Raw genomic sequence first — 10,537 nt, 5'->3', positions numbered from 1 at the left:
GCGGAGGTTGCGGTGAGCCGAGATCGCGCCATTGCACTCCAGCCTGGGTAACAAGAGCGACACTCCGTCTCGGGGGAAAAAAAAAAAAAAAAAAAGTCTCCAGCCAAGGCCAGGGCCCTGTGGACGTCATGCCCAGCAGAACACCCCTGTGGGCCCTGCCTTATACCAAAGTTTCAGGACCCCCAGAGATTCCAGAATTATATTAAATGCTAATATTATTTACTAAAAGGCCAAACGCAGTGGCTCTCGCCTGTAATCCCAGCACTTTGGGAGGCGGAGGCGGGCGGATCACTTGAGGTCAGGAGTTTGAGACCAGCCTGGCCAACATGGTGAAAGCCATCTCTACTAAAGTACAAAAATTAGCCAGGCGTGGTGGTGGGTGCCTGTAATCCCAGCTACTGGGGAGGCTGAAGCAGGAGAATCGCTTGAACCTGGGAGGCGGCGGTTGCAGCCAAGATCGTGCCATTGCACTCCAGCCTGGGCCACAGAGCAAGACTCTGTCTCAAAATAAAAAAAAAAAAATTTACTACAGTCAAATGGTCCTGTGCCCAGATGTCCCTCTTGTCAAACCCTGGGAACAGTGAGTCAGGTGTCTCAAGAGAAGGCTCCAGTTTCTGCCAAATTCCTGAAGGGTAGAGTCAGGTGCCTTGCAGCCTCCTTGTCCCCATGCCCAGAGGAGCCTCTCCTAGCTCAAGAATTCACTGTGGTTCCTGGGAAGAAGAGCAGGGTGAGAATTCAAAGCCACTTTCCTCTGAGAGGCAGGACTTTGGGGAAGGCCACCTCAAAGGGACCTGGGCAAAGCCATGGCCATGGGCACAGAGAAGGAGGGTCTCCTTGGAATTCCTAGGGAGCCAGGGCTGGGAGGGCAAGCAGGGCTGGTAGTTCCACTGAGGGACACCCACCTCCTTCCCTGTCCCCAATTTTCTCCCTGCAAACTGCTCCTGACAGAGGAAAGCAGCATTGCTAAGCAAACCTGGCATGCCTCGCCCAGGAGGAGCCCTGAGAATGATATCACCTGAGAAAGGTAAGAAGGCCTCTCAGAGCTGAGGACTGAGGACAGATGAGTCCAGGCTGCCAGTGCTGCTCAAAGCAGCCGGCCCAGGAAAGAGGACATCCATCTCTTGGGCCTCCATCCTGGCCCCCAACTCAGGCGTCTCAACAGCTGCTTCTGACTCATCTGGAAAGACCAGGAAGGCCGAATAACCACCAGGGAAACTAAATTCCTTAGATGGCTCCTGGAGGCTCTTGGCAGAGATGGGCAGGTCTCCCACAGTACAGGCAGGGGATCACGGGCCATACAGCCCAATGCAGCAGTCCGTCTTCCAAAGGGAGAGTCCCAGGGCCGGGAAGTCCTGGCAGGAGAGGACATCCTCTCCTCAAGCAAGGTTGAAAGGGGACACAATGGCATTCCTAGAAAGTCTCCTTAATGCCAACAGAGCCACACAGGCCTGTATTCTCTGCCCTGCCACCCAGCAGGGTGAGGAGCGTGTACCCAGCAAGCACTCCCCAGCTGGTGCAGAAGGCAGAACAGGTTCAGTCCTGCACTCTCCGATATCCCCACCCCACGAAAGAGTCCTAGGCAATAAGCTCTGACTCCTGGCCCTCCCAAGGAGTAAGGGAAGCACCAAGGGCCACTGAAACACAAGGTCAGTTAAGGAAAGGCCACGCCCTCCACTGCTGCCCCCAACTCCTGAAAAGGGTCTTTGATGAAAAACTTCTGACCTTCAGATACTTTTTCTTTTTTTTGTTAGGGGGTCTCACTGTTACCCAGGTTGGAGTATAGTGGCACCATCATAGTTCACTGCAGCCTTAAACTCTTGGGCTCAAGCGATCCTCCTGCTTAAGCCTCCCATGTAGCTGGGACAACAGGTGCACACCACTATGCTCAGCTAATTTTAAAAAAAAATTTTATAGAGACGCGATCTCACCGTTGCCTAGGCTGGTCTTGAACTCCTGGGCTCAAGCAATCCCCACTCCTCAGCCTCCCAAAGCACTGGAATTACAGGCATAGCCAAAACACCCAGCCAGAGACTTTAAAATACCACAAATTCATGAGCTGTCAGCTGATTTCCGGAAAAGACAAATTCTCTAGACCCATCAGGCATTTCCAATAAGCCCAAGTGCCCACCCAAAGGCCCCAGAGTGACCTATGCTTCATGGAAGCTGGGTCCTCCCTCACTGGGCACCTGCTGTGTGGCAGACTGCACGTGCTGGTGACCTTTCTCATACTCGCATCTCATTAAAGCTCAGCATGGGCCAGTGACCACACTAAGGTCACACAGCAAGAACTCAGCAAGGAATAAGTCAAAACTACACCTGATGCCTGGAAAGACACTAAAAATCTTTTTTTTTTTTTTTTTTTTTGAGACAGAGTTTTGCTCTTGTTGCCCAGGCTGGAGTGCAATGGCGCATTCTCGGCTCACCGAAACCTCCGCCTCCTGGGTTTAGGCGATTCTCTTGCCTCAGCCTCCCAAGTATCTGGGATTACAGGCAGGTGCCACCACGTCCGGCTAATGGGTTTCACCATGTTGGCCAGGATGATTTTGATCTCTTGACCTCATGATCCACCAGCCTCAGCCTTCCAAAGTGCTGGGATTACAGGCGTGAGCCACCGCGCCCTTTTTATTTTTAATTTTAAAAAATTTTTTTGTTTTTAGAGAGATGAAGGATAGAAAGATGAAGATAAAGGACTGTCAGGGGCCAGGCGTGGTGGCTCACTGCAATCCCTGCTCTTTAGGAGGCCGAGGCAGACAGATCACCTGAAGTCAGGAGTTCCAGACCAGCTTGGCCAATATAGTGAAACCCAGTCTCTACTACAAATACCAAAACTAGCTGGGCGTGGTGATGCCTGCCTGTAATCCCAACTACTTTTGAGGCTGAGGCAGGAGAATTGCTTGAACCTGGGAGGCGGAGGCTGTAGTGAGCCGAGATCGCGCCACTGCACTCCAGCCTGGGTGACAGAGGAGACTTCCTCTCAAAAGAAAAAAAGAAGAAGAAAAGGACTGTCTGGCAGGAGGGATAATTTTTTGCTCTAATTTTACACTTTCTATGTTTCCTCTTTCCCACTGTGGGCTTCTATTGCCTTTTCTATCTTTAAACAAACAGCGATCACCTGAGATTATGAACTTTTTTTTTTTGTTTTTTTTTTTAACAGGCCCGGCATGGGGGTTCACACCTATAATCCCAACACTTTGGGAGGCAGGAGGATCGCTTGAGCCTAGGAGTTCGAGACTAGCCAGGGCAACATGGCAAAACTCCCTTTCTACAAAAAATACAAAAATCAGCTGTGCGGGGTGCTGCCCGCTTGTAGTCCCAGCTACTAGGAAGGCTGAGGTGGGAGGATTACTTGAGCCCAGGAGGTCGAGGCTACACTGAGCCTCCATCTCCCAGTGATTGCACCACTGAACTCCAGCCTGAGTGACAGAGCAAGACCCTGTCTCAAAAAAAGAAGAAAAAAGTTACTAACAGCTGGGCACAGTGGCTCATGCCTGTAATCCCGACACTTCGGAGGCTGAAATGGGATGATCACTTAAGTCCAGGAGTTTGAGACCAGCCTAGGCAACATAGTGAGATCCCATCTCTATAAATTAAAAAATATATTATTAAAAAGAAAAAAAAGTTTGGCCAACTTAGTTTAAAAAAAAGAAAAAAATTACTTGTTTTCTATTTTATTTTTATGAATGTAGTGTCATTTTAATATAATTAAAAGTATATTAATCTGACACCAAAGGGGAAACTGCATTGCCTCAAGGAAGAATGGGGATGCTGAATGACTCTGGAGCACTGAAACCCTGTCCAGGGGCCCCCACAAAAACAGGCCCAGTCTAACATCAGAGTAAAGGAGTAAACTCTGATTAGAAGCCCAGGAGCTGAGTTTGAGTCCTGACTGCCACAGCTAGCACTGTGGGAAGATCACCTAAGAAAACTAAACCCCAAATCCCAGTTCATAAAATAAAAAAGTTGAGACATCTCTCCCACAATTCTCCTAGTGTCTCTGCTCACACAGACTCAGACAGTGTTCCTCAAATGCCACTTTACATGTGTGTGTGTAAGAGAGAGAGAGAGAGATACAGGGTCCCCAGGCTGGAGTATGGTGGCGCCATCAAGACTCACTGCAACCTCCACCTCCTGGGCTCAGGCAGTTCTCCCACCTCAGGCTCCTGAGTAACTGAAACCTTAGGTGCTTACCACCAAGCCTGGCTAACTTTTGTTATTATAGAGACGAGGTCGTACTATGTTGCCCAGGCTAGTCTCAAACTCTTGGGCTCAGGTGATCCTCCTGGCCTCGGCTTCCCAAATTGCTGGGATTACAGCTGTGAGCCACTGCGCCCAGCCTCAAATGCCACTTCTAACCTTGGCTTCCCCGGGGTTGGGCCACAGCTCTTCCGTGGCAGCTCTGCTCTTCCTACCAGGGTTTCCTTGTCACCTTGGCACACCCATTCTTCCCTGCTCAGAATCCCCTCTGCGGCCCCTTGAGTTACAAACTCCTGCATGGGGTCCCTGGAGCCCAGGTTAAGGCCTTCAGCAGCCGCCTGCGGATCCCCAGGGGAAGGGCGCCCTCCTCACTCAAAGCTCACCTGTTCAGGTGAGACCTCAAAGGGCCACTCTGCAGCTCCCCTGGTTATGGTCAGTTCTCCCCACAGCCAAGGCCCAGTGTGTCCACCAATCGTCTAGCCGGAGCAAACTAAGACACACTTTCTTTGGCAAGACAGAATTTTCCACTTCTCGCCAAATCCCACAGCGCAAACTCCACCCGTCAGCATGGAGGGCAGACTGGGTCTCCGGACCGTCGTGTGAGGGTGTCCAAAGCCGCCCCCGTTGGAGAAAGGCCCGAGACCGAAGTCCCTCCCGCGGGCTTCCTGCGTCCGGGGATTAGGAGGCACAAAGGGCCGGCAGGGACACAGCCCAGATGGCAGGGGCAGGGGCTAAGCCGCCGGGGCACAGTGCTCCGGCCGCCGCCCGTGGGGAGGGGGTCACCGCAGATGTGTGGTCGCCGGCCTCGCTGGCCTCGTGCCTGCATGTGGGCCCGGCGACTCCGTCTCCGCCCGCGGTGCCCCCAGAACCCAGCCGTGCCGGGCACCTGTTCCCCGGCTCCCCTAAGCCAACAGTGTTGTGCAAACCCAAGCCCAAGTTTCAGTCATCAGGCGGATCAGGCAGAGAGAAGTTCCCCGCAGAACTTTCCACAGGTGTTTCTCCCAGGCCAGCCCAGCGACGCGGACAAGGGCGAGGCGCGTGGACCTGAGCGCAGCCCTCCCGCCCTGGCCGGGCGGCCCAGGGGTCCCGGCCCTCCCCGGCCTCCCCGGCCTCCCCGCCCCGGGTGGGCGCCCCAAGGGGGCGGGACCGGCTGGGCGAGGCCGGAGCGCACCTCACCTGGAACCCCGGCCCGGCCCCCGCCCGAGGCCTCGGCGTCCCTCGGCGCCCGCCACCGGCCCCGCTCGCTCTGCCGCGCCGGCCCACCGGCTGCTGGGCGGCCGTCTCCTTCCTGCTCACCTCCGGCGCGGCGAGCCCGGGGCGGAGCTGCACTATGTAAATGAAGGGCGAGCCGGCCGGGCCCCAGGGCCCCGCCCCCGGCCGGGGCCCGCCTCCCAGCTCGACGCCGACGGGGCGGGGGCGCCCTCGGGGGCGGGGACCGCGCTCCAGCCAATCCGAGGTCCGGGGGAGCGCGAGGCGGGGCCTAGCGAACAGGCTCGGGGCTCCGCGGGCCCGCCCCGGCCTCACCTGCACGCACCTGGACGCAGGATCACGCGCCGCGCCCAGAGTTCCGCCGCCTCCCGCAGGCGGAAATAGTTCCCGGAACCCCCGCGGCCCCGGGCCGCCCCCCAGACTCCGGAGGAGCCGTCCCTCCAACTCCCCGGAGCTGCCGAGGGAAGGGCGGAGCTGGGCCAGCTCCTCTGCGGGCGCCCAGCCCAGAGAGAGTGACTGGGGGACGAAGGATTGGGTTTCCAGCCCCACGACAGGGGTGGTGTGGTAACCGGGACGTCTAGACGAGAGGCCTTTCTTCGGGGGCGGGGGCCCCACCGCCTCCGAGTCGGCCCGAGGGTCTGCAACAGCGGCTGGAGTTTTTAGCACAAGCGAGGGAGGGCGTTGGAGCGACGAGGCGGGAGCGCAAAGGGCGCGGAGGCCCGGGCTGCAGCGGGCTCCACCGCCCAGCTGCAGGCGGCGCCTCTCGCCACCCGCACCCCGCTGCGCCCAGGGAAGGACAGTGGGCGCGCCCTCCTCCCTCCAGGAGCCCTGTGATGTCCCATCCCCTCCGCCGCAGGCCTGAGAAAGGCTCAAAAGGTTCGAGGTCGCGTTCCTGCCTTCCCGCGGGCTTCCCTCACTCTTAGATCCCACACCAGAGGAAGCGGATCTCCTGGAGTGGATAAAGCAGGGGTGAGGGGCTGGGGCCAGAGGGGTTTACCTAGTACATACAGAAACAGCAGAAAAGAGATTTATTTTTAATGGCTTTGGCTTTATGGCACGGAAGCAGGCACCCTCACGTTAAAGGCACAGAGTCCTCTCTTCTGCCCCACCTCCTGGGTCCTTAAAATCTACTCCTGAGTTCCAGGGTGGTCACTGCAAGGCAGCAGACAAGGGGAGAGGGTCACAGTTTCACTCTTTGTATTAGACGCCCAGGGCCAAGGCCCAGACTGGCCCCTGAAGCTACAGGTTAGAGTCTGGGTACAGGAGGCAGCCGAGATGGTCCCTGAGAACAACCAGTCCCGGTCCCCTGGAGCAAGCTCCATCCCCTGCAGAGCTGTGAGGTCAGTGCTCCACATCCTGGGGCAACATGAAATCCCTGAAGCTGTAGAAGGAGATGTCACCATGATCCACCAGGGCAAAGATCAGAGGGACATCCCCACTCTGGTAAGACAACCGCTTGAGGCTGCAGAGGTCTGGGACAGGCTCATCAAATCTGCAGGGACAAAGGGTTAGAGAGGTTAGAGGCCCAGCCATAGCCCACTAAGCTCTACGGCTCTCAGAGAAGGGAGATTCTAAGGCAGGAGCTGGGGTGCAAGAATTCTGGCCCAGGATCTCTTCTGTCTGCAAAACATAGGGCTCTGATGAAGAAAGCCCCAGAACCCTGGTTGGGGAGGTGCCCACCACTCTCAGCCTGTAAATCCCCCCAATCCACAGCCCTTCTGCTGGGTGAGCCCTAGACTAAAATTGCACTGGTGAGAGACTACCCTAAAATGCCGGCAATGAGACGCTCAGAGGAGGGCAGCACAAACTGGCTGTGTGGCCTTGTGTGGGTTGCTTAGCCTCTCTGGACCTCAGGTTCCTCTCAGAGATTGGCACACTGGCCAGGGGAGTGCAGAGGAGTCCCACTGGGTTCACAGGAGAACTGGCACCAGCTGGGGGAGGGGCAATGCTGGCTCACTGCATACCCACTAATGCACATCCGGGCATAGGGTTTGCCAGGGTTATTCTTTCGGAATGTGGCCACAGCGTCGGCCTGGTAAACATCAAAGCTGATTTCCAAGCCCCCAGACTTCTCCGGCAGCCTGACGATACAGTGAGAAACGTTAGGACATGAACTCTTCTTCCCAACCTTTCTTTTCCACCCCACCCTTTCCCACCACTAGTTCCTGGAAGCAGCCTCACGGAGGTGCCACTTGAGGGTGGGGGGCTCTGAACCCTTGCGCTAACCCACTGGTTGTTTCTCCCTCTTCCCTAGACACACATGAACGTTAGTTATGGCTCAGAGCTAGGCGTGGGGGTAGAGGTCCCTAGAACAGTCCTCTAGCTCACACCCTATTTCAGGAGCCAAATCCTAACCACCAACTCCTGGTGGCCAAGATACTGTGGAGACGTCACTGCTTGGAAACTTACCAGGCACCTCCATCAGCAAGGTGTGTGGTCTGCAGCACAGAGATATGCCGAAGGACCATGGCTACAAGGACAGAGAAAACAAGGTACTGGGGAGGGAGTCACACTTCTCAGTCTACCATCTAGTTTAGGACTGCCAGATTTAGCAACTTTTTTTTTTTTTTTTGAGGTGGAGTCTTGCAGAGCTGTGATCTCAGCTCACTGCGACCTCTGCCTCCCAAGTTCAAGCAATTCTCCTGCCTCAGCCTCAGCCTCCCAAGTAGCTGGGATTACAGGTGTGTACAACCATGCCCGGCTAATTTTTGTACTTTTAGTAGAGACAGGATGTCACCATGTTGGTCAGGTTGGTCTCGAACTCCTAACCTCAGGTGATCTCCCCACCTTGGCCTCCCAAAGTGCTGGAATTACAGATATGAGCCTAGCAACATTTTTTTAGTACAAGCATATCCCATGCAAGTTTTGGAACATACTTATCCTAAAAAATTAGTTGTTTATCTGAAAGTCAAATTGAACTGATCTGGCAATCCTATCTAGTTATCTACAATCTACCATGTTCCCATGAAAGCTTTAAGTAGTTTGGAATCCATTAATACATTAGCTATTCTTTCCCCATTGGTTCCCTGTGCTTAGAGCGGACAGCAAGCCTTTCTTTCACTTGGTCAAGAAGGCACCTCCTTTTTCCATCTAACTGGTTAGGATCACAGCTAGATGTTGGCAAAGCCATCCACATGCATGTTATGATTTTTAGGATATGGTCAGTTTCCACCCCTCCTTACCTCTCCTGACTCACTATCTCTAAGCTTTCCCACACAGGCCCTGCTGCTCCCTGGGAGAACGGACCTCCCTTGTGGGTCCACTCCCTCCTCCCACATCTTTCTTAAGCCTCAATCTATCCTGGTTCATCTGTGCCCCTTCCAAAGTCCTGTGATTCATCAGCTGCCAGTAGCCCTTGATGTGGCAGGCTCAGGGGGTACCTGGGGAGTTGGCCTGGCCTGGACTCAGCAGGGGGGTGACGGGCTGGCCCCACAGGTGAGGGGCCTGGCTCTGGCCCCTCTGCAGCTGCCGTCGCTGCAACAGCTCCTTGTACTCTCGCCAGCTAGAGCAGCGCTGCACCTCGGGATCGGCATTGACATCCTCCCGGAAGCGCGCGGCCTCCACGTGGTGCTCCCTTTCCCGTCTGGAGAGCTTCTCCTTGCGCTGGTTCAGCTTCTGGCACCAGGACTCTGCATCTGTCTCCCGCCCAGCCACATTGGCTGGGAGCAGCTCTGGGGCTGGGGCACATAGGAGGGTGTGGCGGCTGTCTGAAGCCATGTTGGGGAAGGAGATCTGCTCGAAGTTCCAGCGTGGCTTGCCAGCCCCTGTGACTCCTTTCTCAGCTCTGCCATTCTCCCAGCTGCACCCCACCCCCTCCCTGGCCAGGCCAGGGCTGGGCCCCAGGGACCCCAAAAGCTGAAAGGGGCCCCCTGGGCCCTTCATGGGGCTTGGCTCCTGGGGTTTCTCCTCTGGGCATTGGCTGGGCTGGCTGGAGGGAGGTGGGCTGGAGGCTGCCAGACTCTCAGGTTGCAGGGAGTTCTCCAGGGCCTTGGCCTTCTTATTAATGGACCTGAGGGACGTGGGGGAAAAGCAACACATCTGCCCCAGGTGCTAAGGTGCACACGTCCCATGGGAGCTGAAGACAGGTCCCCTAGTGTCTTCCTGAGCCTGTGTGGGAGCTGCTCAAGCCTAGTTCTTAGAAAAGCCTGTGCATTTTCCAAGGTCCCAGACACCAGCACTCCCTGGGGCGTGCCCCTGTTGTGGGCTTTACCAAGGGCTGGAGCTGCTCCTCTTTCTTTTGCCATCTCCGTCCTCCAAGTGCTGCATGCTGCCGTCCAAGTTAAGCTGCCTCTCATACGGGAACAGGACAGAGCTGTGGGGTGAGAAGAGCATGTGGGCCACTGACCCACCTCCTCAGCCTTGGGATCTGGTGTGATACGTGAGGAAACGGGTTCAAGGGGACACTTGGTGGGCCAGGATCGGAGCCATACCCAAGGGCTAAGGCCCCAGACCTGCAGGAGGGGTACAGGCCCAGCCACGTGCCTCTGCCTAGGCAATGGCCCACAGGAGCTGGCAAACTTGGAAAATACAGAAAAATAAAAACCTTAGATAACTGCTATTAACACTTTTTTCTTTTATGTACACATTGACTAATCTCTCTCCATATATATATAAATTTTTTTTCTGTGTGAGACTCAATCTCCATATTTTTTTCTAACAAAAATGGCATTGTACTAGCATACTGTTTTGTGATCTTTTTTTCACTCAATAATATATTATGGACACAGCCCCCTGTCACTGCAGCATTCTTCCCTGTTGTGAATTTTGTTTTGAGATGGGATCTCGCTATGTCGCCAGGCTGGAGTGTAGTGGCGTGATCTTGGCTCACTGCAACCTCCCCTTCCCAGGTTCAAGCAATTCTCCTTCCTCAGCCTCCCAAGTGGCTGGGACTACAGGTGTCTGCCATCACACTCAGCTAATTTTTGTATTTTTAGTAGAGACGGGGTTTCACCATGTTGGCCAAGATGGTCTCCATCTCTTGACCTAGTGATCTGCCTGCCTCAGCCTCCCAAAGTGCTGGGGTTACAGGTGTGAGCCACTGCACTCGACCCCTGCTGTGAATTTTTAAGGCTCTTAGGTTATCATGTTCAATACAGGAGCCACTAGCAACAAGTGGCTACTTAAGTTAAATTTT

General features: G+C 55.1%; 2 protein-coding genes across 8 annotated transcripts in view; both read right to left on the bottom strand.

Annotated features, from left to right (window-relative positions):
• Window positions 1-5,526, bottom strand: part of LLGL2 (LLGL scribble cell polarity complex component 2) — a 50,232-nt gene extending 44,706 nt beyond the window's left edge. For 5 of the 6 annotated variants that reach the window (XM_017535747.1, XM_017535748.1, XM_017535749.1 and 2 more), the window contains exon 1: window positions 5,371-5,526. The gene's annotated coding sequence lies outside the window, so the exon portion shown is untranslated. The remainder of the gene's footprint in view (window positions 1-5,370) is intronic. The other variant, XM_017535754.2, reaches the window with a different exon arrangement.
• An 895-nt stretch (window positions 5,527-6,421) lies between these two features.
• TSEN54 (tRNA splicing endonuclease subunit 54) overlaps window positions 6,422-10,537 on the bottom strand; it is a 9,485-nt gene continuing 5,369 nt past the window's right edge. Inside the window, exons 7-11 of one of the 2 annotated variants that reach the window (XM_017535745.2) lie at window positions 9,614-9,715; window positions 8,784-9,412; window positions 7,813-7,873; window positions 7,368-7,484; window positions 6,422-6,895 (exon numbers count right to left, since the gene is read on the bottom strand). In XM_017535745.2, coding sequence (XP_017391234.1) covers window positions 6,745-6,895; window positions 7,368-7,484; window positions 7,813-7,873; window positions 8,784-9,412; window positions 9,614-9,715 — 1,060 coding nt within the window. In that variant the 3' untranslated portion in view covers window positions 6,422-6,744. The remainder of the gene's footprint in view (window positions 6,896-7,367; window positions 7,485-7,812; window positions 7,874-8,783; window positions 9,413-9,613; window positions 9,716-10,537) is intronic. The other variant, XM_017535746.2, reaches the window with a different exon arrangement.

Source organism: Cebus imitator, unplaced genomic scaffold (assembly GCF_001604975.1).
Source record: "Cebus imitator isolate Cc_AM_T3 unplaced genomic scaffold, Cebus_imitator-1.0 Scaffold93, whole genome shotgun sequence".
Taxonomy (NCBI): domain Eukaryota; kingdom Metazoa; phylum Chordata; class Mammalia; order Primates; family Cebidae; genus Cebus; species Cebus imitator.
The sequence above is the reverse complement of the archived record's forward strand: the minus strand, read 5'-3'. Positions and strand labels throughout refer to the sequence as shown.